Source organism: Lepus europaeus, chromosome 15 (assembly GCF_033115175.1).
Source record: "Lepus europaeus isolate LE1 chromosome 15, mLepTim1.pri, whole genome shotgun sequence".
Taxonomy (NCBI): Eukaryota; Metazoa; Chordata; class Mammalia; order Lagomorpha; family Leporidae; genus Lepus; species Lepus europaeus.
The window spans coordinates 95,449,528-95,476,870 of record NC_084841.1 but is presented as its reverse complement, the minus strand read 5'-3'; the positions used below and the strand labels follow the sequence as shown (position 1 = coordinate 95,476,870).

General features: G+C 45.2%; 1 protein-coding gene across 1 annotated transcript; it reads left to right on the top strand.

The window, feature by feature from the left end:
* HMGCR (3-hydroxy-3-methylglutaryl-CoA reductase) lies at positions 1–27,343 on the top strand. Its single transcript, XM_062212564.1, has 20 exons — positions 1–103; positions 3,703–3,890; positions 4,330–4,441; positions 4,722–4,809; positions 5,846–5,930; positions 8,377–8,482; positions 13,850–13,956; positions 14,069–14,185; positions 14,624–14,784; positions 14,889–15,136; positions 15,250–15,428; positions 21,025–21,219; positions 21,512–21,670; positions 21,808–21,965; positions 22,361–22,466; positions 24,417–24,587; positions 25,543–25,683; positions 25,762–25,920; positions 26,495–26,649; positions 26,791–27,343. Exons 2-20 carry the CDS (start codon positions 3,726–3,728, stop codon positions 26,843–26,845), a joined length of 2,667 nt encoding a protein of 888 aa, XP_062068548.1. The 5' UTR covers positions 1–103; positions 3,703–3,725; the 3' UTR covers positions 26,846–27,343.

The window sequence follows — 27,343 nt, the reverse complement described above, 5'->3', positions numbered from 1 at the left end:
CAGCGAGCGTGCGTCAGCCGAGGCCTCTTCCGCTCCGCGTCTCCGCTGACTGAGACGAGCGGAGCTGGCGCCCGGCTCCGGCGGCCTCCGGTGAGATCGTGAGGTGAGGTCGGGGCGCGGAGCGCCGGGGCGCGGAGAGCCGGAGGGGCCGCGGTGGGGGCCGCGGCGCCGGCTGCGGGGAGGGGCGGCTGCTGGCCGGCAGGGAGCGGTCGTCGTCGCCGGGGGTGCGGTCAGCGTGGCCCCGAGGCTCCGCGGGGACCGTGACGCGCCAAGGCCGCAGGGGCTGCGCCGGGACCCCCGGGCCGGGTCCCCGCCGCTGCCCGCGACCTCTGAAGGGGCGAAGCCGCCTCGGCGCCGGGGTCCTCAGGTGCGGCCGCGCGGGGTTGCGGGCTCGGGGCAGCGCCGGACCCTGACCGCGCGGAGGTGGAGCCGTGCGCGCATCCCGCAGCACCGACCGCGGAACAGGGGCCGCCGGGCCGGTGCGAAACTGCCGGCCTTTGAAACGCGACCTTTTTTTTTTAAAAAAAAACTTAGAGAAGTAGTAGTTGTATGCGGTTTCACTGAATAGTTGTGTTTGTCAGAGGACTTGGAGTTCTAGTTTCCTGAGTGGAAGAAGAGAGCAGAGCTGTGGCTTACAAACGGAGCGGGGGGTAGAATTGGGCACAGAATCCCTGTTCTCTGATCGCCATCGTAAGTTTTTTTTTCTTAGTATACTAAATTGAGCAGCAGGAAGCCAGATGCTGTTGGGGTTAAGAATGACTGCAGTCTAAGACGCGGTTCTTGCCTTTAGAGGCAAAATGGAGTCATTAATTTGAGAAGGATGTCAGGTGCTGTAGGATCAAATACAGGATTATTATTGACCCAGGAACAGTGCTCAATGGGAGGAAGAATCAAGGTGCCCCGGCTTCTCTTTCTGCATTCGGCCATAGTTGGTAGTTCTTGTAGCACATTGGATTAGAGTTGGACTATTCCAGTGAATTTAAATGCCCATTCTTCTGAGAAGTTTGGGAAATGTTTGCAGCATACTTCAGTCTGGCCAAGCAAGGCATATTGTCTGTTGACCCTGTTTCCTTTAAGTAAAAGTTTGATTGCAGCATGATATAAACACTGTATTGAATATACGTGTGCCTTCCTTAGCTTGCTAATGCCCTTTGCAGCTGCTGCTGAAGGTGGAAGATGAGATTCTGTAGCATGTCAGTGCTTTGCGTAATCACACAGAAATGAGACGGGAGTTTACAAGAAACGAGTTTATAATTATGGCTACTTTTGACACACCTTTGTTAAAATGACTTCGTATTTCCAAATAGGTGTGTGGTTGTCTGTGTTTTGGGTGGCTCACAGAGTTGTGTGTAAATTTTTCCCTGAATGTTGCAAAGGTTACTTTATAACTAAGAAAAAATATTGCAGAACTAACAATGCCACAATAACATCTTTTTTTTCTTTAAAGATGTATTTATTTATTTGAAAGGCAGGGTACAAACACAGAGTGAGCGAGCGAGAGAGCTAGAGAGAGATCTTTCATCCACTGGGTCACTCCCCAAATGACATTGGAGTACCTGGGTTAGAGTCCTGGCTCTGGCTCCCAACTCCAGTTATCCTGCTAACGTGCACCCGGGGAAGTACCAGATGGCAGTGGCACAGCTGGGCCGATCGGAAGCCAGGAGATTCTTCCCGGTCTCCCATGTGGGTACAGGGCCCCAAAGACTTGGGCCATCCTCTACTGCTTTCCCAGGCCACAGCAGAGAGCTGGATCGGAAGAGGAGCAGCCAGGTCTCAAACCAGCGCCCATATGGGATGCTGGTGCTTCAGGCCAGGGTGTTAACTCGCTGCACCACAGCGCTGGCCACAGGCTTGCTTTTTAAATCTTGATTTATTTTTATGGATAATTAATATGCTGTACCATACACACTGATTTCAGGATAAGAACTAAGGCTTGCGAGTTCCTTTTTAGGAGGCCAGACTTTTTTCAAAATCAGAATATCAGACTATTATTTGGCCAGCAAATATGGGGATATTTAGTCATGGTAGTCTTCAGATCAAAGTCTTCCAGATGAGGGAGTCTTCCAAAGGTTCATGAAAATGCATATTATAAAGGAAACCATTCATGGATTTCAAAATTGTTTTGCACCAAAATAAGCTTATCTTTAATTGTATTTTTCCATGAACTATTTGAAGGGCCCTCATATGTTCTGTTGGGAATTTTTTGTAATACTATAGACATCTTCAGTTTGTTATCCATTTCTACTCCTGTTGTAGTTTTTGATAAAAATACAGGAATGTTTCACATCTGATGCTTTCCTGTTGGTCTTCCAGCCCTACTGCTGATTTTGCTAAAAGGAAAGTAGCTACCAGAGCATATTTTTTAGCCTCCTATTAATGTAGGCATGTTGATAAGAAAATAATTTCTCTGGTGATAGCAGCATTAAGATTTTTTATTTTTTTTATTTTTGACAGGCAGAGTGGACAGTGAGAGAGTCAGAGAGAAAGGTCTTCCTTTGCCGTTGGTTCACCCTCCAATGGCCGCCGCTGCCGGCGCACTGCGCTGATCCGAAGGCAGGAGCCAGGTGCTTATCCTGGTCTCCCATGGGGTGCAGGGCCCAAGCACTTGGGCCATCCTCCACTGCCCTCCTGGGCCACAGCAGACAGCTGGCCTGGAAGAGGGGCAACCGGGACAGAATCTGGCGCCCTGACCGGGACTAGAACCTGGTGTGCTGGCGCCGCAAGGCGGAGGATTAGCCTGTTGAGCCACAGCGCCGGCCAAGATGTTTTAATAAGTATAATTTTGCTGGTGACATTAGCATTTGTTTAGTGGAATAAAACAGTATAGTACTTCCTGCCTTTGAAGACATTACATACTAACTGAGTTTACTCACAAGTAGATTCGATATTTACCTTTTCTGAAACCAGAATGTGGCTGATGAAGAGGATCCTTATATGTATTTTATATCCAGGGAAAAGGAAATATGATAGTTGCGTCTCACTTTTTTTTTTTAAGATTTATTTTATTTATTTGAAACACAGAGTTACATAGAGAGGTAGAGCTAGAGAAAGAGAGAGAGAGAGAGAGAGAGAGAGAGAGAGGTCTTCCATCTGCTGGTTCACTCCCCAAATGACTGCAACGGCCAGAGCTGAGCTGATCCGAAGCCAGGAGCTTCTTTCGGGTCTCCCACATGAGTGCAGGGACCCAAGGACTCAGCTCAGGCCATCATCTGCTGTGTCCCCAGGCCATAGCAGAGTGCTGCATTGGAAGTAGAGCAGCTGGGTCTCCACTCGGTGGTGCCCATATGGGATGCTAGCCCTGCAGGCCAGGGCTTGAACCTGCTGTGCCACAGCGGCGACCCCGCTTCTCACTTTTGATTTCTGCTTATTGTTTTTCTTATTGGTTCAGATAATAAAAGGCGCTATATTTGTATGGTTTGATCTTAAATGCCTAAATTCATAGTTTTTAAGAAATGATTACATTTAATTTGGCTGCCAGGGAGTAAGAAAGGATTTAAGTATTTGAATATTGAAGTAATAACAATCTTCTTAATTTAATTTCATAATTATTTCCCAGGATTATAAGGGACACTGTCAAAAAGTCACATGTGCAGGGCACTGTCCACACACAGCACGGTTTACAGTATACTCTTCCTTAGTACCTTTCCCTAAAACTACTATGAGCCGTGTATACTAAGTGTTTACACTTGATATTCCTTGTAGGATCCAAGGATTTTGTAGCTACGATGCTTTCACGACTTTTCCGTATGCATGGCCTCTTTGTGGCCTCCCATCCCTGGGAAGTCATCGTGGGGACAGTGACACTGACCATCTGTATGATGTCCATGAACATGTTCACTGGTAACGATAAGATCTGTGGTTGGAATTATGAGTGTCCAAAGTTTGAAGAGGTTAGTGAAAGTAATCTGATGCTGATTGCAGTCCGTTTCATGTTCAGTTCCTAAAGAATGTCTTTTAGAGACATAATTTTTAAAAGCCGTGAGTAAAATGTTTATTTTGGTATTCATGAACTTACCTTGTTTCCATTTATTTACATGGTATAGAAATATACTGGAAATACTTTTATTTTTTCCACTCAAATGAATTTGTGTTTGAGAAACATCTGTTACAAATGACTACCAGTGAGAAATGAGTATGATATATAACCCAGTGGATTATTTAAAAGTTGGATTTAATTTTTGATTTGTATGTCTGATACGTTTATTTGACCTGTATTGTGTCTATATTAATGCTCTTAAAATATGTAAACTGGCACTTATAAAAATTCTTATTTTGATAGATTATTTTAAAGGTCAAAACTATTGAAGTTTTTCTTCTGTATCCCAATAGGATGTTTTGAGCAGTGATATTATAATTCTGACCATAACACGATGCATAGCAATCCTGTATATTTACTTCCAGTTCCAGAATTTACGTCAGCTTGGATCAAAATATATTTTGGGTAATGTTCTAATTTAACTTCTTTGTATGCCATCAGATTTTTTATTTGCTATGGAAATAAACTTGTTTGTTCAAATCTTGTATTTGGAAATATGCATATTGCTGAACTTATACTGCCTGCATCAGTAGTTCCTTTTCTTATTATTGAGAATCATACATCCTGAAATTTGAGACCTTCCGAGTCTATAAAGAAATGGTACTATCTCAGAATATTGCTTGAGACTAAATGTTACTGTGTAATAAAGGATGAAGTTTCTCATGGCTGAATTTTGTCATTTTAGGTATTGCTGGCCTCTTCACAATTTTCTCAAGTTTTGTATTCAGCACAGTTGTCATTCACTTCTTAGATAAAGAACTGACAGGTTTGAAGTGAGTATTAAAGCCTAACCGAACTTTCTTCAGAGTACATTTTTAAGAACTTTCCTTCCTTGTGCTGTAAAGGCAGTATATACATCTTCAAAAGTTAGAAAGTGCGGGGAATTATGTCTGATAATAGTTGTATTTCCATGACCTTGATGTTAAAAATGAATTGTTAGTCATGGCTGTGTACTGTTCTCTGTGAACATTGTAGAGTGTGATCCTTTAACGTGGGATTGCTGCGCTGCTTGGTCTTCATTGGCAACAATGCTGTGACAGTTGTCTGCCTTAGGCTGTGTTCTGAAGGATTGAGACAGTGACTCTGCTTTTTCAGGGCTGTACTTTCCTTTTAGAGCTTGTTGATGCTGTTACTGCCTATTTCCTCTTTTATCTTTCCATATGTAGCGGTTAATGAAACAAATGGTTACACCACTTTTTTCCCCATATTAATTCAGGGAAGCTTTTTTTAAAATTAAGGATGGTATTTTGCCATAAAACTAGCAAAGCACTGAAGTTTTTTGGTGTAAATATATTTACATTTAACATTAAGAATTTCTTTTAAGTTTTTATTTATTTACTTGCGAGGCAGAATTACAGAGAGAGGGAGAGACAGAGAGAGAGGTCTTCTGTCCATTGGTTCACTCCCCAACAGCTGCAATGGCCAGAGCTGGGCCTATCTGAAGCCAGGAGCTTCTTCAGGGTCTCCCAGATGGGTGCAGGGGCCCAAGCACTTGGGCCTGCTTTCCCAGGCCATAGAGAGCTGGACCGGAAGAGGAGCAGCCAGGATTTGAGTCGGTGCTCACGTGGGTTGCCGACACCACAGGCAGAGGCTTAACCTACTTACACCATAGCACTGGCCCCCATTAAGAATATTTTTAACAAATACTTTGAGTAGCTATTATGCTTAGGTTGAGGATGTCTGGCCTGCAGAAAAGGTGCACACAACAGAATTAGACAAAGTGTGGAGGAGAAGTTTGTTTGAAAAATAATTTTTTAAACCACGTTTTTGTGTGCTAAGTGTATCTGATCATCTTGCTTTCTTTTCCAGTGAAGCTTTGCCGTTTTTCCTGCTTCTGATTGATCTTTCCAGAGCAAGTGCATTAGCAAAGTTTGCCCTTAGTTCCAACTCCCAGGTGAGTATTTGTAAGATAGGAATGTGAGGAATATTCTTTGTTGCTTGTTTGTTTATGTTAATAGGGTATGTCTTCATAGCTCACAATTCAGGAATTGCCCAAAATTTGAAGTTTAATTCTTAAGTTGTAACTTGTCTTTGAAAGTGTCTTAAGAATGGTCCCATTTACCTCGTGACTCAATTATGATTCCATATGTACTAGAATATGTGATTTTTTTTCCCTGTTTTCCTGCTTGAAGGTATTCAGAAATTATGATAATTAGACTTTGGGATAAGTAAGAGTATCTGCTTAGTGAAACACATCTGTTCTACTAGGCTCCAGGGAAGTTTTATTTTTTTAATTTTATAATTAATTTTTAGAAATTCATTTTACTTGAATTTTACTCTGAATTTGGGATGCTGGTGTTTTAGCAGCTTAATAATTAGCCCGAATGCCTGCCTCTAGTTTTATTTATTTATTCATTGATTTTTAAATATTTGTTTTTTAAATTTATTGGAAAGGCATTGTATGAGGGGGGGGGGGGGAGGGAGAAATCTTCTATCTGTTGGTTTGCTTCCCAAAACCCTCAACATCCAGTGCTGGACCAGGCTGAAACCAGGAGCAAGGAACTCCATCTTGGGGAACTCAAGTAGTTGAGCCATCATCTGTTGCCTCCCAGGTGCATTAGAAGGGAGCTGTATAGGAAGTGGAGCAGCTGGAATTTAAATCAGCACTCGGATATGGGATATGGGCATCCTAAGTGGCTTGACCTACTGTGCTACAACATCTACCCCTACAGATTTATTTTTAAACCTTGAATTAACAAGGGCATTTTCCCCCATATTAAGTTTTTATTTATTTATTTGAAAGGCAGAGTGGACAGTGAGAGAGACAGACAGACAGAAAGGTCTTCCTTTTTCCGTTGGTTCACCCCCCAGGGGCCACTGCGGCCGGTGCACTGCGCTGATCCGAAGCCAGGAGCCAGGTGCTTCTCCTGGTCTCCCATGGGGTGCAGGGCCATCCTCCACTGCACTCCCAGGCCACAGCAGAGAGCTTGACTGGAAGAGGAGCAACTGGGACTAGAACCTGGTGTACCGGCGCCACAGGCTGAGGATTAGCCTATTGAGCCACAGCGCTGGCCCCATATTAAGTTTTATCTTGATTATATACCTTAAAGAATCCAACTTCCTAAACTATATATTTTTTTCTTTTTTAAAAAAACATTTATTTATTTGAGAGGCAGTTACAGAGAGGGAGACAGAAAGGTCTTCCATCTGTTGGTTCACTCCCCAAATGGCCACAATGGCCAGAGCTGTGTAGATCCAAAGCCAGGAGCTTCCTCCAGGTCTCCCACATGGGTGCAGGGGCCCAAGCTCTTAGGCCATCTTCCACTGTTTTCCCCGGCCATAGCAGAGAGCTGGATTGGAAGAGAAGTAGCTGGGACACAAACTGGTGCCCATACAGGATGCTGGTGCTGCAGGCGGAGGACCTAGCCTACTATGCTTCAGTGCCGGCTCCCCTAAACTGTCTTGTATCAAAGTATCTTTTAATATTTTTTTTTTTAATTTTTAAAAATTTTTTTCCAGGCAGAGTTAGACAGCGAGAGAGAGAGACAGAGAGTTATAGACAGTGAGAGAGAGAGAGAGAGAGAGAGAGAGAGAGAAAGGCCTTCCTTCTGCTGGTTCACTCCCCCAATGGCTGCTACGGCCGGTGCTGTGCCGATCTGAAGCCAGGAGCCGGGTACTTCCTCCTGGTCTCCCATGCGGGTGCAGGGACCCAAGCACTTGGGCCATCCTCTGTTGCCTTCCCGGGCCACAGCAGAGCTGGACTGGAAGAGGAATTACCGGGTCAGAATCCGGCGCCCTGACCGGGACTAGAACCCGGGATGCTGGCGCCGCAAGTGGAGGATTTGGCCGCGGTGCCAGCTATAAATGTTCTTTTTTTAACAAAAGTTCCCCCTTTTTTTTTTTTTTTTTTTTTGACAGAATGCCAGGGTGTTTTTTTTTTTTTTTTTTTTTTTTTGTATTTATTTGAAAAGCAGAATTACAGAGTGAAAGAGGGAAACAGTTCTTCCATCCACTGGTTCACTCCCCAAATGGCCACAACGGCCAAGGTAGGACCAGACTGAAGCCAGAGGCAGAAGTTTCTTCTGGATCTCCCTCATGGGTGCAAGGGCCCAAGCACCTGGTCCATCTTCTGCTTTCCCAGGTGCATTAGCAGGGAGCTGGATCAGAAGTGGAACAGCTGGGACTCAAAGGTGGTGGCTTTACCCATTATGCCACAGCACTGGCCCACAGAAAAAATCTTTATATTAGTACTATACTTTGTATTTTGAACACCTTTTAGTCTTAACATATTATATATTTTATTCCTGTAATAATTCTAGTGTAACTGTCGGATACTCTCAACATTTTTTGGAAGTTATTTTGTACCATGCCCTTGCTGATATGTTTGGTTTGTGTTTTAGGATGAAGTCAGAGAAAATATTGCTCGTGGAATGGCAATTTTAGGGCCCACATTCACCCTGGATGCTCTTGTTGAATGTCTTGTGATTGGAGTTGGTACCATGTCAGGTGTGTAAGCAATTTTTAATATATGTAAAACTAAATATGTCACTAAAGAGGTGGCAAGAATCTTGGAGTTCCGTGTTTTTTCTTATTATTCTTAAAAAATTTTTATTAACATATGCACCTATCTGACCTGATGTTGCTTTGCTTTGGTGAAAACTTAGCAGATTACTGATTTTTCTCTCTTGGCATCTTTTTCCATGTTCACTTTGTGGTGTTTTGTTCATTTGTGAATTTTGCTTGAATTTTTTTTTTTTTTTTTTTTTTTTTTTTAATTTTTGACAGGCAGAGTGGACAGTGAGAGAGAGACAGAGAGAAAGGTCTTCCTTTTGCCGTTGATTCACCCTCCAATGGCCGCCGCGGTAGCGCGCTGCGGCCAGCGCACCGCGCTGTTCCGATGGCAGGAGCCAGGTGCTTCTCCTGGTCTCCCATGGGGTGCAGGGCCCAAACACTTGGGCCATCCTCCACTGCACTCCCTGGCCACAGCAGAGAGCTGGCCTGGAAGAGGGGCAACCGAGACAGGATCGGTGCCCCGACCGGGACTAGAACCCGGTGTGCCGGCGCCGCAAGGCGGAGGATTAGCCTGTTGAGCCACGGCGCCGGCCGAATTTTGCTTGAATTTTAACCAAGATTTTCTTCCTAGGCTGCTGGGGAGAGCATCTTCTAACCCTGTGCTGTTGGCTAGAATAGATGAGTGACTTGGTGCCTTGTTTTCATTGTCAGGTGGGAAGCAGTGCCTGAGTCAGGGACTGGACACTTGTTAGATCCGCCAAGTAGGTGTTGGGAGATTTAGTCAGACACTAAGCACACATATTAGTAAGTATCCAGCGCAGCCTCAACATACATGCTTCCTCATCCTTAACTGGATAGTAGAGAATTAGATTTTAAATAGGAAACATAGGACTCCATTATGTTGGATAAAAATTATGGCATGGAATAGAAATTTGCCATAATGAATATATATATATATATATATATATATATATATATATGTATTTTTTTTCTTTTTGACAGGCAGAGTGGATAGTGAGAGAGACAGAGAGAAAGGTCTTCCTTTTTGCCATTGGTTCACCCTCCAATGGCCGCTGCAGCTGGCGCATCGCGCTGATCCGAAGCCAGGAGCCAGGTGCTTCTCCTGGTCTCCCATGCGGGTGCAGGGCCCAAGCACTTGGACCATCCTCTGTTGCCTTCCCGGGCCATAGCAGAGAGCTGGCCTGGAAGAGGGGCAACCGGGATAGAATCCGGCACCCCAACAGGGACTAGACCCTGGTGTGCCGGCGCTGCAAGGTGGAGGATTAGCCTGTTAAGCCACGGCGCCGGCTGCCATAATGAATATATCATACTGTTGTGTCCTAATGACTAGGTCTAGATTTTATGGCTTTCTTGTGGACACTATATTTAATTAACTACTGCTTTCCTGTATTTCCTTGTGTTTTAGTGTCATCAATAGGCGGCCTAAACTTTCAGAATTGAATGATTTTACTTTTAAAGGATAGTTGGTTGTCATTAGTTCAGGTTTTTCACGAGGTGATATATCAAACATATAATGCTTCTTCTAACTTTTTTAAAATTTATTCATTATTTGAAAGAGTTACAGAGAGAGAGGGAAAGACAGGTCTTCCCCCTGCTGGTTCACTCCCCAGACAGTTTCAACAACCAGCTATCTTCTGCTGTTTTCCCAGTTAGCAGGGAGCTGGATTGGAAGTGGAATAGCTGGGACATGAACCATTGCTGACCTCGCAGGTGGTGGCTTTACCCAGTGTGTCATAATGCTGGCTCTTCTGATTTCCTAAAGATAAATTGATTATTAAGTTAGTTATTCCATCATTCAACAAATAATTTTTTAATTTAAAAAAGTTAAACTTTAAGGGCTAGCACTGTGGTGTAGTGGATAAATCTGCCGCCTGCAGTACCAGCATCCCATATGGGCATTGATTCGAGTCCCGGCTGCTCCACTTCCAATCCAGCTCTGTGCTGTGGCCTGGGGAAGCAGTGGAAAATGACCCAAGTCCCTGGGCTCCTGCATGCGTGTGAGAAACCCAGAGGAAGCTCCTGGCTTCTGGCTTCAGATTGGTGTAGTTCCGGCCGGTGTGGCCAGCTGGGGAGTGAACCAGCATCAGCTTCCATCAGGAAGACCTCTCTCTCTCTCTCTCTCTCTCTCTCTCTCTCTCTCTGCCTCTCCTCTCTCTGTGTAATTCTGACTTTCAAATAACTAAATAAATCAATTTTTACAAAAGGTTACACTTTAAAATTCAGTTGTTGGGGTTACATTTTTTGTTTTTTTTTGTTGTTGTTTCTGTTTTTAATGAAAATATTTGAGAAACAGAGAGAGAGAAATTTCCCATCTTAGGCTTGCTTCCCAAATGCCTACAGTAGCTGTTGCTTGGCCAGGCCAGTGTTAGGAGCTAGATATTCATTCATTCCAGGTCTCTGCTGTAGGTGGCAGGGAGCCAACGACTTGAGCCATCACTGCCTTCCTGGGGGCACATTAGTAGGATGCTGGATTTGGGAGTGTAACCAGGACGCAACAGAGACAGTCTTAGGAACACCATCATAATGCAGAATGGTGGCCAGGTGACTCTGCTGACAACCTAGAAGCTGTTCTTCATGACCTTGGTTATGTCAATGAGTTTTTCTGGCATGAGAGTACATGAAAAGAGGGTCAGCCAGGAAGTGGTAGTGGGCTGTTAAACCAGGCATTGTTCATTTGAATCTGATGTGGAAAGCAGCAGGGTGATGAGTTTTGTCATGATCAGATTTGCATGAAATGATCAGATTCATAGCTGGAGAATCCAGTGAAGAGACATTTATAGCTCTACAGAAAGCAGGGATTTGGCTTAGAGTAGGAAAAAAAGGATAAATTTATAACTGCTTTAATTAGGAAGCAGCCCTTTGAAAAAGCCAGTACAGAACAAGTCTTAGATTCTTGGAAGTATGTGGGTCAGTGCTGTCTCTGTGTGGTGGCCGAGTGGAAGAGGAGGGACAGAGGAGGGACGAGTGCCTGGAGGACATCTGGCCAGCACCAGTTACTATTGAGAAGAGAAGCATGGGATTGAAAAACTTGGGTCCAGAGGGTTTCCATGGTCTTGAGTTTGAAAGGATTAACATTCAGTCACTGTTTCAAGTATAGGTTGGTTTATAATGTTTTTGTCATAGTAATTTTATAATTTCTTTATTTGAGAATAATTAATAATATGGAATTTAAAAAAAAACAAAATGTATGTTTTTGTTTGATTCAATCAAATGATGTGATTTAGAAAATAAAAATAAAATTGATGTTTTCTTTAATGTTTACATTTATCTAGTTGAAAGGCAGAGAGGGAGGGAGACAGAGATCCATTAATATTCCATCTGCTGGTTTACTCCCCAAATGCCTGCAATAGCCAGGGCTGGGCCAGGCCAAAGGCAGGAGCCAGGAATTCCATCCATGTCTCCCACATTGGTGACAGGGGACCACATACGTGGGCCAGCTTTCCCTGTGTTAGCAGGGACCTGGATTGGAAGTGGAGCAGGTGGGACTTGAATCACGATCATATGGCATGGCGGCATCACGGGTGATGGCTTAAATTGCTGTACCACAGTGCTGGCCCCAGAAAAGGGAATCCTTTTTAATTAATTAATTAAATTTTTTTTTTAAATTTATTTTTTATTTTTTTTTTTTTTGACAGGCAGAGTGGATAGTGAGAGAGACAGAGAGAAAGGTCTTCCTTTTTGCCGCTGGTTCACCCTCCAATGGCCGCTGCAGCTGGCGCATCGCGCTGATCCGAAGCCAGGAGCCAGGTGCTTCTCCTGGTCTCCCATGCTGGTGCAGGGCCCAAGCACTTGGGCCATCCTCCACTGCCTTCCCGGGCCATAGCAGAGAGCTGGCCTGGAAGAGGGGCATCCGGGATAGAATCCGGTGCCCCGACCATGACTAGAACCTGGTGTGCCGGCGCCACAAGGCGGAGGATTAGCCTGTTAAGCCACGGCGCCGGCCCTTTTTAATTTATTATTTGAGAGGCAGATAGCTCCCATCCAGTGATTCATTCCCCAGTTGCCCACAGTATCTAGGGTGGGGTTGGGATGGGATTGGGGCTGGAGCCTGAAACTGGGAATTCAACCCAGGTTTCCATCCATGTGTGTAGCAGGAACCCAGACTACTTGAGCCACCCCACCTGCTTCCCAGAATGTACACTAGCAGTACACTAGAGTCAAGAGCTGGAGATGGGAATGGAATCCAGGTCCTGATATAGGACATGGAGTCTGTAACTACTAGGCTCTATGCCTGCTATCAGAATCATTTTTTATTTGTGTCTCAAAGCATTTTATTTTAAATGACATCCGAAATACATTTTATATTAATGAGTACTCCAGTGTATTTGTAAAGTAAGAGTAGGATTCAGTAATGCAGTGTTTTCCAGCCTCTGTACTTTGATTACCAAATGATATCTTAAACATTTTCTGGTGTGACATTGGTTAATTTTTAATCATTCATTAACATTTTTCAAACATAAATAAAATAACCAAAATTATTAGAACACCAGTAAGTACCGTATGGTTTCTAGTGAAATCGGAATGTAGTGGTATACAGAAGTAACTTACTTGATGCTATTTCAGAGGTGGCATAACTGGCAATATATTCTATTTTTATAAAAGCCCTTGGTTCTGAGAAGAATTGCTATTGTGGTAACAAGTGGGATTGAATTATTAGTATAACTGTGGGAGAATTCCTCCCTTGTAGCTAGTTCTCCCTGTCTGTGTCTCAAAACAAGGAACCATTGGAGAGGTGTTGTAGTGTCGTGGGTTAAGTCACTGCCTGCGATGCTGGCATCCCATGTTGATGTTGGTTCCAGTCCTTACTGCTTCATTTTGTGTCCAGCTCCTTGCTAATAGCCTGGGAAAAACAGTGGAAGATGCCACCTACTTTAGAGACCCATAGGAAGCACCTGACTCCTGGCTTCAGCCTTGCCTAGTGCTGGCTGTTGCCACCATCTGGGGTGTGAATCAGTAGGTGGAAGATCACTCTTTTTGTGTCTCCCTCTCTTTCTGTAACTCATTCAAAGTAAATAAATCGTTAAGAGAAAAAAAAGAAAAACAAAACAAGGAGCTGTTGAAAGAGGATTGGAAATGTATTATCAACATGTATTGAGTACACCCACTGTTCCTGGCATTGTGATTCTGGGGACGTGGGTGAAGGAAGTTCCAGTGTTGCACCTGCTGTTCTTAAGGGTGGTGTCACCTCTGAGTTCTTCATTCTCCTTTGAGTAAATGGCAAAGACTTAATGTGCTTGTGTTTCTAATGTATTTGCCCAGCCCCCAGAACTCTTTGTGATATGTGCAGCATCAAAGATGTACATACTTTGCTATTTATACTGTAATTTTTTTTCTAACCAGGAGTGCGCCAGCTTGAAATCATGTGCTGCTTTGGCTGCATGTCAGTTCTGGCCAACTACTTCGTGTTCATGACTTTCTTCCCTGCTTGTGTGTCCTTGGTGTTAGAGGTAAGAATGGGTCGTTTTAGGCCCTTGGTAGGGGAGTAGTGTTTCTCATTACATCAGCACGCCTAGGCAGACTGATCCTTCCTAATGTAAGTGACACTGACTTACTTTGTAGCTTTCCCGGGAAAGCCGAGAGGGTCGTCCAATTTGGCAGCTCAGCCATTTTGCCCGAGTGTTAGAAGAAGAAGAAAATAAACCAAATCCTGTAACTCAGAGGGTGAAGATGATTATGGTAATGACCGTTCTCTTTTCCCTTAGTATCTTCGGTTCTAATGTCATTCTTTTTTTATAATTTGGGTTTTTTACTTCCTATTTTCTGTCTATAATTTTTGTTACTCTTAGTAATATTCCACCTTCTTCCTCTTCTTCTTAACTTGTTCTTCATCCTTTGAGCCTCCTGGTCTTTATTAGTCTCTCTCACCTAAATAGATTTTTCAAGTTCCTCTGCCTTAGCTCTGTTTAAAAACCTGTCCTCTGGGGATGCTTGCAGTGGTTCTTTGGTTTCAGTAGTAATGGACCTATTGCTTTGCTTGGACACCTGACAAGTCTGGGGGCTTCCTTTCCATGGGAGGGGAGCCCAGGGGAAATGGGGTCTATCTTCCAGGTGCCAGGGATGAGAGGTTGAGGTTCCATTGACAGGGAAAGGACAATTACTTACGTGTTATTTCAGTCTTTAGGCTTGGTTCTCGTTCACGCTCACAGTCGCTGGATAGCTGACCCCGCTCCTCAGAACAGTACAGCCGACAGTTCTAAGGTTTCGTTAGGACTGGATGAAAATGTGTCCAAGAGAATTGAACCAAGTGTTTCCCTCTGGCAGTTTTATCTCTCTAAGTAAGTTCAGTGAAATCTTTTTGTCATTCTATGCTATTAAATAGATTGGATTGGACTTTGATGTGTCAGCAGAATAACATTTTAATTTGCTTTCTTTTGTTTAGGATGATCAGCATGGATATTGAACAAGTTATTACTCTAAGTTTAGCTCTTCTTCTGGCTGTCAAGTATATCTTCTTTGAACAAGCAGAAACAGAATCTACACTCTCATTAAAAAACCCTATCACGTCTCCTGCAGTGACCCAAAAGAAAGTCCCAGACAGTTGTTGTAGACGTGAACCTGTGATGGTCAGAAATAACCAGAAATTGCATTCAGTGGAGGAAGAGGCAGGAATAAACCAAGAAAGAAAAGGTAATTCTTAGTCTCTTCACTTTCATTTCTCCCATTACTAATTTGTCAAAATGTTGAGGCAACTTTACACATTAAGTTCAGTATTGTGACATTTCTTTTGCTTTCTTGAATAGTTGAGGTTATAAAGCCCTTGGTAGCTGAAACTGACTCCCCACACAGAGCTGCATTTGTGGTTGGTGGCTCCTCCTTACCTGATGCTTCGCTGGTACTGGAGACGAAGGAACCTGAGATTGAACTTCCCAAAGAGCCTCGGCCTAATGAAGAATGTCTGCAGATACTTGGGAATGCCGAGGTGAGAAATGGAGCATAAACTCAAGCCTGGAGTTTTTCTTTACAAAAGAACTTTTTTATTAAGGGGAGGAAAAACCAGTATTCACTGAGTACTGTGGGAAGCACTGTCCTACGTGATTTACAGCCGCTGTCAGTTCTCCACAGTCATGAGAGGTCAGTGGGGTTATCTCCATTTCTTAGCGTGAATCCTGAGACTGCAGGAGGTTTAAGTCATCTCCCCGCGTAGTGCTCGCATTTCTAGGAAGTGGTGAAGCTGGGGACAGAGCCAGCCGTTCTCTGACTCTGCAGTCAGAAACCTTCCTTGCTTATTGTTTATCACAGGGGAGCAGCTGCTGTATTCTTTCCAGGGTGTGAGGGGGCTTAGAAAGGGCTTCACACAGAGTTAGAAAAAAGTGTGTGGGTGTTTAAGACTTTTTATTGAGAGAGACAGAGATCTTCCATCCGCTGGTTCACTCTGCAGATGATTGTAACAGCCAGCACTGGGCCAGGCCAAAGCCAGGAGCCAGGAGCTTCTTCTGGGTCTCCAACGTGGGTGGCGTCTTCCGCTGCTTTTCCCAGGCAGTGAGCAGGGAGCTGGATCAGAAGTGGAGCAGGTGGGACATGAACTGTTGTCCATATGCTGTTATGGGCCTGGCTTTTACCCATTACACCACAATGCCAGCTACAAGAAAGTGTGTTTTTGCTTTCTTTTGTGAGCTTGATGCTCATGAGGAAGCTTGATACCCTTCCTGAGATTTGAACAGGTGTTCTGATCATGTAAGTCCACTTACACCTTAGTGCAGATAGTACCTTCCATCCATATTGCATAATCTAGCTAATTCTTTTTAAAAATATTCGACACAGGGCCAGCACTATGGCACATCCAGGTTAAGCCAGGTTCAGCTGCCTCCTGTGATGCTGGCATCCATGTGGGTGCTGCTTAGAGTCCCTGCTGCTCCACTTTCAATCCAGAGAGGATGGCCCTGGTGCTTGGGCCCCTGCTACCCAAGTGGGACCCAGATGAAGCTCCTGGCTGCTGGCTTTACCCTGGCCCATCCCTGGCTGTTGAGGCCATTTGGGAAGTGGACCAGCAGATGGGAGATCTGTTTTTCTCTTTCCTTCTTTTTCTCTTAACTCTCAAATAAATGAATAAATCTTAACCTGCCATGCCACAGGGTGGCCCCTTGTTCTATTCAAATCACTTCCTTTCTTAGAAACTTAAAGCCCTCCAAGTTCTTCAGGTGCTTGTATTTAATTTCAGGTGAGAGTTGATCTCCTCAACTGGACTGTATACTATTGAGGGCCAGAATTTGTATATGTGGTTTATAATTTATATACAGAAGGTTTGCATTAGCCACTCCATGGAATAGGTAGACTGACTTACTGGTGAGATTTAGGCCTGAGGAGGGCAGGCCCACAGCAGAGTAGGGCAGCTGGAACTTAGCTCCTGAGGCTCCTGGCTCTGGCCCCTGGCCTTTCCTTGAGTGCCTCCTAAAACACTTCACTGTAGACTCTCAGGGCTGCTGGCTTCACGACTGCCGCGTGCCCCCTAAAACAAGCTGGCTCAGACAAGGTTCACTGTAGACTCTCAGGGCTGCTGGCTTCACGACTGCCGCGTGCCCCCTAAAACAAGCTGGCTCAGACAAGGTTCACTGTAGACTCTCAGGGCTGCTGGCTTCACGACTGCCGCGTGCCCCCTAAAACAAGCTGGCTCAGACAAGGTTCACTGTAGACTCTCAGGGCTGCTGGCTTCACGACTGGGCTTTTTTTTTTTTTTTACTACCACTTGAAGGGATTTGTTACTGGGCAGGTTTATCAGCTGGGTGGTTCTATAGTTTTTCTTAGAGTATCTGATGTTTGGAATTTCAGGGCTCAAAGTAGTCTTTGATTGGTCAGCTACTGAACTCACATGTGTGTGACATGGGTTTGCATTGTGGTTGCATGCTAGAATTCTTTCATTGTGTTCTTTAGTCAGGGGCTTTTTGCTGAACCTGGTCATGGTTCTCCAGAGTTCTCCACTCTGGCTGCCTTTGTTCGTGTCCCTGAAGCACATCCCCTCCGGGTGTTCGTCTTCAGGCAGATGCTGCCATCCTGGGAAGCACTGGTTCCTCCAAGCAGGCGGAGCCTTTCTGTACTGCAGGTCCTTCTCTGGACCGTGCACTTCATGGCAGTTGTATCCTCTTTCTTTTGTGTATCACGTGTTTACTTGATTCTTAGACCTCACGCTCCTTGAAGGTTGGGTCCATAGAGGGTCTTTAGGGTTAGTAGATGCTCAGTACATTTCCAAAGAATGAGTTATTACTGGAGAAGCAAAGGGTCCTTGTCTTTGCGCAAAAAAGAATTCAGGCGTGAGACAGCAGTGGAAAGCAGCATGGCAAGGTTTACTAGGGTGGGGGCATCTGTGAGAACGGATGGGCACCCTCCAGACAGAACCTGAGAGAGAGTGTGCAGTTCACAAATATTTAGGCTGGGGTTTTTAAGGAGATTGGTCTTGCCTTCCTGCCTCCTCTCCTTCTTCTCCTCCTGGAACAAAGGACTTGTTGGGTGTAAATACGAAAAATTCCTTTCTCAGTTTTTCCCCCTGAAGTTATCAGACAGGGGAAGCCTGTTTATCAGGCCAGGGAGAAGGGTCAGGACTCCCTGGAAGCTCATCAGGATCCAGGCGGGACTTTGAAGTGCACATGGAAGGTTATCGGGGTGACTTTGACATGCGGATGCTGAGCTGCTGTAGATGTCAGTTCCTTAGTTAGGCCTTTGTCACACACATAAGCTCATTTCTGACTTCCTACCTTACAGAGTTTACATTTGTAATATACAAACCAGCTAATATTTACCTTAATATCGGTAGAAAAACTAGATCTTTTAATAAAGCCGTAGGTAGTATTCATAAAATTGAATTAGTTATGGTGCTAACCCATGAAGGTGCTAATTTTCTTTCTTTCTTTTTTTTTTTATTTGACAGAGTTAGACAGTGAGAGAGAGAGAGAGAGGGAGAGAAAGGTCTTCCTTCCATTGGTTCACCCCCAAAATGGCCGCTGCGGCCAGCGCTGTGCTGATCCGAAGCCAGAGCCAGGTGCTTTTCCTGGTCTCCCATGCGGGTGCAGGCGCCCAAACACCTGGGCCATCCTCCACTGCCTTCCCAGGCCACAGCAGAGAGCTGGACTGGAAGAGGAGCAACCGGGACTAGAACCCGGAGCCCACATGGGATGCCAGTGCCACAGGCGGAGGATTAACCAAGTGATCCACGGTGCCGGCCCCGAAGGTGCTAATTTTCAAAATCAACTCATAAACCAAAGGAAACTAGTGGTCATTTATAACTCAGGGTAGGGGTTCTATTTCCCTTACTCTTTATTGGAACTGACTTTTTTTTTTTTTTTAAGATTTTATTTGAGAGGTAGAGTTATAGCCAGTGAGAGGGAGAGACAGAGAGAAAGGTCTTCCTTCCATTGGTTCACTCCCCAAATGGCTGCAACAGCTGTAGCTGCGCCGATCCAAAGCCAGGAGCCAGGTGCTTCCTCCTGGTCTCCCAAATGGGTACAGGGGCCCAAGGACCTGGGCCATCTTCCACTGTTTCCCCAGGCCATAGCAGAGAGCTGGAGTAGAAATAGAGATATTCTATCCACTGTTCACTCCCCAAATGGCTGCAATGCCCGGAGCTGGGCCATTCTGAAGTCAGGAGCTTCCTTCAGGTCTCCCACGCTTGAGCTGTTCTGCTGTTTTCCCAGGTGCACTAGCAGGAAGCTGGATTTTAAGTGGAGTAGCAAGCACTAGAACTGGCACCCATGTGGGATGCTGGTTGCACTTACCCACTACACTGCAGCACCAGCTCCTAGGAATAGCTCCTACAAATGTGAAAAGATGATCAGCCTCACCCTAAGAGAAATGCAGATTAAAACTATACTTGAAATATTTTGGCCAGCGCCACGGCTCAATAGGCTAATCCTCCACCTGGGCGCCGGCACGCCGGGTTCTAGTCCCGGTCGGGGCACCGAATTCTGTCCTGGTTGCTCCTCTTCCCGTCCAGCTCTCTGCTGTGGCCCGGGAGTGCAGTGGAGGATGGCCCAAGTGCTTGGACCCTGCACCTGCATGGGAGACCAGGAGAAGCACTTGGCTCCTGGCTTCGGATCAGCGTGGTGTGCTGGCCGCAGCGGCCATTGGAGGGTGAACCAACGGCAAAAAGGAAGACCTTTCTCTCTCTCTCTCTCACTGTCTAAACTCTGCCTGTCAAAAAAAAAATTTTTTTTTATTCACCTGATTGGCAATGATCCAAAAATATAGTACACCCAAGTATTCTTTTGAGGTTAATGGGAAAGGCATTTTTTATACATTGCTTGTGAGAAGGCAACTAGCAATATTTACTAAAATTAATAAACTTATATAAGTACCCTCTGACCCAACACTTAAATGAATTTATTTTCATATGCACATATGTATATGTATAAAGAAAAACCCTGGAAGGGTATACAATAAAGTAAAAACCTTGGAAGGGTACACAATAAATTACTGTTTACATGTTTACCTATTTATGTGTAGGTTCCAAAGTACTTAGGAGATAGTAGTCTGAATTATGAGTGGCTGGCACAGTGGCTCACTTGGCTAATCCTCCACCTGTGGCACTGGCACCCCAGGTTCTAGTCCTGGTTGGGTACCGGATTCTGTCCTGGTTGCTCCTCTTCCAGTTCCGCTCTCTGCTGTGGCCCGGGAGGGCAGTGGAGGATGGCCCAAGTGCTTGGGCCCTGCACCCCATGGGAGACAAGGAGGAAGCATCTGGCTTCTGGCTTCGGATTGGTGCAGCGCGCCGGCCGCAACACGCCAGCCGTAGCGGCCACTTGTGGGGTAAACCAATGGAAAAAGGAAGACCTTTCTCTCTTTCTCACCGTCTAACTCTGCCTGTCCAAAAAAAAAAAAAAAAAAAAAAAAGAATTATGAGAAAGACTTTCAGTTCTATATCACTGCATATACTTTGTTTTTTAACCTTGTGAATATATTACCTGTTTAAAACGTTTATGAAGCTTTACTATCATTCACATGGTGGCTCTGGAGTTTGACACGCTAGAGTTCTGCAAAATTGCATCTTTCTTTGTTAAAAATTTGAGAGACAGAGAGTGTTCTCTACTGCTGTCTTACTCCTCAGATGGTTGAGGCTGGGTCCAGGCCAAAGATAGGAGCTAGGAAAGCAAATCCAGGTCTGCCATGTGGGTGACAGAAACCCAACTATTTATCACTTATTATCTGTTGGGATCTACATTGGCAGGAAGCTGGCATCACAACCAAGTATTGAATCACAGTGCTCCCACCTGGGATGCAGGCATCCAACTGCTGGGCTAAAATAAACACTTGCTTTTTTACTGTGTATTAATGCAGGTAGTGTCCTTACGCTATAAAAACCACAGTGATAGGGTATTATGATTTTCATTTGGCTTTGTTTTTTGCTTTTTTTTTTTTTTAGGAGATATCCTTGTACTAAAAAACTGTAGTAAAGATATAGAAAAGGTTTATATTATTTTAATTTAGCGTTATTTGTGTTAAGTGGCTTACATATTATGAATACTATGAAGTACAGTTTTTCAAGTCTTCTGTCATCTAACTTCTCTACCATTTTCCTCCCATTTCTTTAGAAAGGTGCAAAATTCCTTAGTGATGCTGAGATCATCCAGTTAGTTAATGCAAAGCATATCCCAGCCTACAAATTGGAGACGCTGATGGAAACCCACGAACGAGGTGTATCTATTCGTCGACAGTTACTTTCCAAAAAGCTGCCAGAGCCTTCTTCTCTCCAGTACCTACCCTATAGGGATTATAATTACTCCCTGGTACGTGGTTTTTTCAATTAGAGAAGGTTTGCTTTGTGGTTTTTTTTTTTAGTCTTTGTAAAAATTACATACATAGTTTTATAAAACATTTTATTTTGAATAATCCTAGTGTAATTTATAAAACATTTCTTGCTGTTATAGTCAGTTTTCTAAGATCCTAGTTTTTTCCTGCACTTTGAAAGAGTAAATTGAAAATGTTGATAGACAAATGATGAAGTCTGGAGCATGTGACTGGCGCGGGCTGAGGTGAACGGCTGTGACAGATCCCTCTTGTGCCTCCTTTGCCCATCAGGTGCTGGGTGCCTGCTGTGAGAACGTGATTGGGTACATGCCCATCCCTGTGGGTGTGGTGGGACCTCTCTGCTTGGATGGAAAGGAATTCCAGGTTCCCATGGCAACAACAGAAGGCTGTCTTGTGGCCAGCACTAACAGAGGCTGCCGGGCAATATGTGTAAGTTGGGATTTACGTTTTTGCCTGTTTCAAAGTACACCATAGGCAAGGTGACAAGAAGAGATCTGGAGACAGGGGCACCTTTGGGGTCACGTGAGTTTCAGGTTAACGTGTGCTTCTGTGACATGACTGCACAGCTTGGTGGAGGTGCCAGCAGCCGAGTCCTTGCAGATGGAATGACTCGTGGCCCAGTGGTGCGTCTTCCCCGTGCTTGTGACTCTGCAGAAGTGAAGGCCTGGCTCGAAACCCCAGAAGGGTTCGCAGTGATAAAGGAGGCATTCGATAGCACTAGCAGGTATGTGAGTGGGTTTCTTTATTGGCTTGTATTTCAGAACCAGTGCCTTTTTCAGCCTTTTTCAATTGCTAAACATAATTGCATTCGTAAGACACCACCACAAAATACCCACTTTAAATCCATTTATTCAAGATGAGTAATATTTATGCTTGGTGGGAAGGAGGAAAAACAATGTTGATTCAGACAGAGGGTGCCCACCCCCCTGCAGCGTAGTCTCAGCTTTGTCAGGAGGGCACTAGTAGGATGGGTGTTGTGTCCAGTGGGGTTAGGCTGGATTAAGCTATTTAGACACCTATATTCCATGTCAGAGTGCCATAGACCCCTCTTGTGCTGTGTCTCAGAATGAGACAGTTAAAATAGAAGAAAACAGTTTATCCTACATGTTTTGTTCACAGATTTGCCCGTCTGCAGAAACTTCATATAAGTATGGCTGGACGCAATCTTTATATCCGTTTCCAGTCCAGGACAGGGGATGCCATGGGGATGAACATGATTTCAAAGGTGAGCATGGATGGACTGTATGGAAAAGGATAGACACAAAACTTGTAAAAGTAATCTTCACTCATAGAATGACAGTCGCTTTAAGTAACACTCTGACCTCAGAATCAACCCTTAAGCATCCTAGTTCAGCTGAAAAGCCCATGAGAGCATTTCAGGCATGGAAAGCCAAGACACTGTCGCAAAATATATTCTGCCTGGAGGACCTCTGTGAGATCTCGGTGGAAAGAAGTGGCCATCAAAGAAGGATGTACTTTGCTCTGAAAAGAGGAGAGAACTTCCACTTTGCTTATGGCCTTGTCTAAATACTGATGGAGCTGGCGCTGTGGCTCAATAGGCTAATCCTCTGCCTAGCGGCACCGGCACACCGGATTCTGTCCCGGTTGCCCCTCTTCCAGGCCAGCTCTCTGCTGTGGCCCCAGGAGTGCAGTGGAGGATGGCCCAAGTGCTTGGGCCCTGCACCCGCATAGGAGACCAGGAGAAGCACCTGGCTCCTGCCTTTGGATCAGCGCGGTGTGCTGGCCGCAGCACACTAGCCGCGGCAGCCATCGGAGGGTGAACCAATGGCAAAGGAAGACCTTTCTCTCTGTCTCTCTCTCTCTGTCCACTCTGCCTGTCCCCCCCCCCCCAAAAAAAAATATACTGATGGAGTTTATGGGATTCAAAAGGCTTCCTTAGCCTAGGCAGCTCATGTCTAGAGCCTCAGGTGGTCACTGACATCATAAATAAGAGTAGTAATTGTTAAATTAACAACAGGAGTCACTGTGCACTTACTTCCCATGCAGGACTTATGTCTGTCCTCAATGAGTTGTATTATGACAGTGTGTGCACGCATGTTCGCAAATTGTTGTCTTTATTTGGTATGGAGTTGGTCTTCTGTGTATGAAGTTAATTGAAAATGAATCTTAATGGAGAATGGGGCTGGGAATAAGAGAGGGAGGAGAAGGTAGCGTGAGAGTGTGGGTATGGTGGGAAGAATCACTATATTCCTAAAGTTGTACTTACCAAGTTTGTATTCCTGAAATAAAAGGTTTAAACTTTGGGGGACAAGAAAAAGTAATTGTCACAGGAGAGAAGAACTGGGGGCAGGAAGATGGGTAAGACTTGTGTTTATGGACAAATGACAGTTCATGGTTATGGTTCACTTATTTCCGAAGAAGTTTGTGTAAGGCTTTCATTTTATTCTGCTTGTGTTTATTACAAGACACGGTGTTAAACCGCACAGCCTGACAGGATGGGTTTATTTTGTGTGTTTATAAAGGTTATCTAGAAAGAGAAGATAGTGATTAAATGTATAAGCTTTAACAATTGCCAGTACATGGTATGGGAGGGAGTTCTGACACCTGCTATCATGGATGATCCTTGAGCACGCTGTGATTGGTGAAATAAGCCAGATATGAAAAGACCCCGTGGTACTGTTCACATGAGGTACCTGAGTATGTCAGGGACAGAACGAGTGGGGGTCACCCCGGATTGCAGAGGAGTGGTGAGCAGGGAGATGTTCAGTGGGTTGTGGAGCTGCTGTTCACAAGGTTGGAAGTTCTGAAGATAGTTGCACTACAGAAAATGTCCATGACAGTTGGGACAGTCAACTTTCTGTGTATTTTACAATTAAAATGTTTAGCTGCCAGAGTGTTGTGTGCTATCAAGATGCGGGTAGTTAATTATGTTCACTCACTTGGATGTCTTTGCAAGGCCTCTTTCCAGTCTGTAAGGTAAATCCCAGCAGCTTTTTCACCACCAAGATTGGCTCGAAGCACTCACTTCTCCACAGATTTGCTAACTGTGGCTCTGCACTGCATGCCGAGTTCCGCCCCAGTGACATGGGGATACTTTACATACCCACTGAGTATGGCTAACTGTATTCAGAACTATTTCATAGATACAAAAACCCCTCTAGTCTAAAAGGTGACTCCTTCCTGCATAGTAATGTGTTGTTGTTGCTGTTGACAGGGTACAGAAAAAGCGCTCTCCAAACTCCATGAGTATTTCCCTGAAATGCAGATTCTGGCAGTCAGTGGCAACTACTGCACTGACAAGAAGCCTGCTGCTGTCAACTGGATAGAGGGGAGAGGAAAGACTGTTGTCTGCGAAGCTGTCATTCCAGCCAAGGTTGTCAGAGAGGTGAGTGATGGAATGAGTGTCTTATTTTATAATGTTTGGATTTAAAAATTGGGGAAAGAAGTATTAAATAGAATTAGATACATTGGGTTGTGTTTTCCATTGGCAATGACATTTTCATTGTACCATATCCATCTGTCTGTATGTGGAAAAAAGAATTCACTGATTCTGTTTTTTCTATTAAGGATAAGACTTTTTGAAAATTTTTTTATTTTTGACAGGCAGAGTGGGTAGTGAGAGAGGGAGAGACAGAGAGAAAGGTCTTCCTTTGCCGTTGGTTCACCCTCCAATGGCCGCCGCGGCCAGCGCGCTGCAGCCGGCACACCGCGCTGATCCAAAGGCAGGAGCCAGTTGCTTCTCCTGGTCTCCCATGGGGTGCAGGGCCCAAGCACTCAGGCCATCCTCCACTGCACTCCCTGGCCACAGCAGAGAGCTGGCCTGGAAGAGGGGCAGCCGGGACAGAATCTGGCACCCCGACCGGGACTAGAACCCGCTGTGCTGGTGCCGCAAGGTGGAGGATTAGCCTAGTGAGCCACGACACCGGCCAAGGATAGGACTTTAAAGGAGAAGAGGTGGGTCCATTTAAGATTGATTTTTTTATTTGAAAAGCAGAGTTAGAGACAGAAATGTTCCATCCGCTGGTTCACCCTCCAGATGGACACAGTGGCTGGAGCTGGGCTCATCTGAAGGCAGGAGTCAGGAGTTTCTTCCTTGTCTCCTACACAGATGCAGGGACCCAAAGACTTGGGCCATCTTCCACTGCTTTCCCAGGTGCAGTAGCAGGGAGCTGGATCGGAAGTGGAGCAGCCGGGACTCGATCTGGTACCCCTTTGGGATGCTGGTGCTGCAGGCGGCAGCTTTACGGGCTACATCACAGCACCGGCTCTGACTCCCTTGCTTTCAGGAGCCACAGATAGACCAGAGGGAAAATGTGAATGTGCACAATTCTGTTTTGCAGGTGTTGAAGACCACCACAGAGGCAATGATTGATGTCAACATTAACAAGAATCTGGTGGGCTCTGCCATGGCTGGGAGCATAGGCGGCTACAACGCCCATGCAGCCAACGTTGTCACTGCTATCTACATTGCCTGTGGACAGGTGAGCATCCGGCCCGCACTCCTCCTCTTTCCCGTTGTTCTGAGTGGAGGAGTATAGTGTGTCTGTTTTCTTTTTCAGGATGCAGCACAGAATGTTGGTAGTTCAAACTGTATTACTTTAATGGAAGCAAGTGGCCCAACAAACGAGGACTTGTATATCAGCTGTACCATGCCGTCCATAGAAATAGGAACTGTGGGTGGCGGGACCAACCTCCTGCCTCAGCAGGCCTGTTTGCAGGTACTCGCAGCTAGCTCCTACTCTGGTTCTACTGGGTACTTCACATTACTCCTCTCTGTATTTTGGCTGTGTTTGGTTCTCATTTTTTCCTACTAGCTTAACTCCACCAGAGCATGTACACTACAGCATGTTGAGGCATGTGCTTAGCAAACAGAGAGCACTAATGCATGTGCACTTGGAGTCAGACTGTGACCATCCTTAGCTATGGTGTTTGCACTGTTAGTCCTGGCTGTCAAGTCTTAGAAACTTAATCCCTTGCGCTGGTTCTGTCCCGGTTGCCCCTCTTCCAGGCCAGCTCTCTGCTGTGGCCCAGGAGTGCAGTGGAGGATGGCCCAAGTGCTTGGGCCCTGCACCCCATGGGAGACCAGGAGAAGCACCTGGCTCCTGGCTTCGGATTGGTGCAGCACCGGCCTTAGTGGCCATTTGGGGAGTGAACCAACGGATAGGAAGACCTTTCTCTCACTGACTCTGTCAAGAAAAAAAGAAAAGAAATTTAATCCCCACAGTGTAGTCTGGTTCTAGAAATTGCTGGTTTTGACTCGCTGTTGATTCTTGTGTTCTTCTCTGGCTGCAGATGCTGGGTGTCCAGGGAGCCTGCAAGGACAGCCCAGGGGAGAATGCCCGGCAGCTCGCCCGGATAGTGTGTGGGACAGTGATGGCGGGGGAGCTGTCCCTGATGGCAGCACTGGCAGCTGGACATCTCGTCAGAAGCCACATGATTCACAACAGGTACGTCTTCCTATCTACACGGTGTGTTCCTGTACCTCAAAAACTACGCAGCACACAACTTACTCCTCAGATCCAGCATGGGATGACCGTTCCGTATTCTTGACATCCTCTGTATTGCTGCTTTGTCTCTTTCTGCCGCAGGTCAAAGATAAATTTACAAGATCTCCAAGGAGCTTGCACCAAGAAGGCAGCGTGACTAGCCTGGCAGCCAGGGACTGGAACTCCGTGGGCATTGGGTTCTAAAGGACTAACATAAAGTCTGTGAATTAAAAATCTCAATGCAGTGTCTCGTTGAAGATGAGTGGACACGACCGGGCGATGGCTGCTTGGTGTTGGGCTCTCAGAGGTCGGGTCCTTTCCTTGCAGACTGCTCAGATCTGAACCGTTTTAGTGCTTTTCCTGCTGTGCTCTGGGAAGATTTCACCGCGGATCCTGTGCTCCAGAGCGTCACAGTCAGATGCAGTCCATTGTGAAGCCAATACAAGCTGGAGAAAAAGTCCTTTCTTTTGATGAAGTGCGTAGTGATCAGGATGAAATTGCTCTCCCCTTGCAGCCCCCATGGGCTGAAAATGGATTTTTAAATTATATTGTAGATGACAAAACTCCTGATTTTATAGTTAATTTATTACTCAGTCTGAGTGGTAGAACTTTAAGAGCTATGTTTATTTTTCTGTAAAGCTAATACTTCATTTGG

Excerpts from the sequence above, each read along its gene's own strand:
- HMGCR (XM_062212564.1), top strand. The coding sequence starts at position 3,726 with ATGCTTTCACGACTTTTCCGTATGCATGGCCTCTTTGTGGCCTCCCAT. Across the intron at positions 14,186-14,623 it reads AGAGGGTGAAGATGATTATG|TCTTTAGGCTTGGTTCTCGT; the intron begins GTAATGACCGTT and ends GTGTTATTTCAG. Across the intron at positions 21,220-21,511 it reads GGGATTATAATTACTCCCTG|GTGCTGGGTGCCTGCTGTGA; the intron begins GTACGTGGTTTT and ends TTTGCCCATCAG.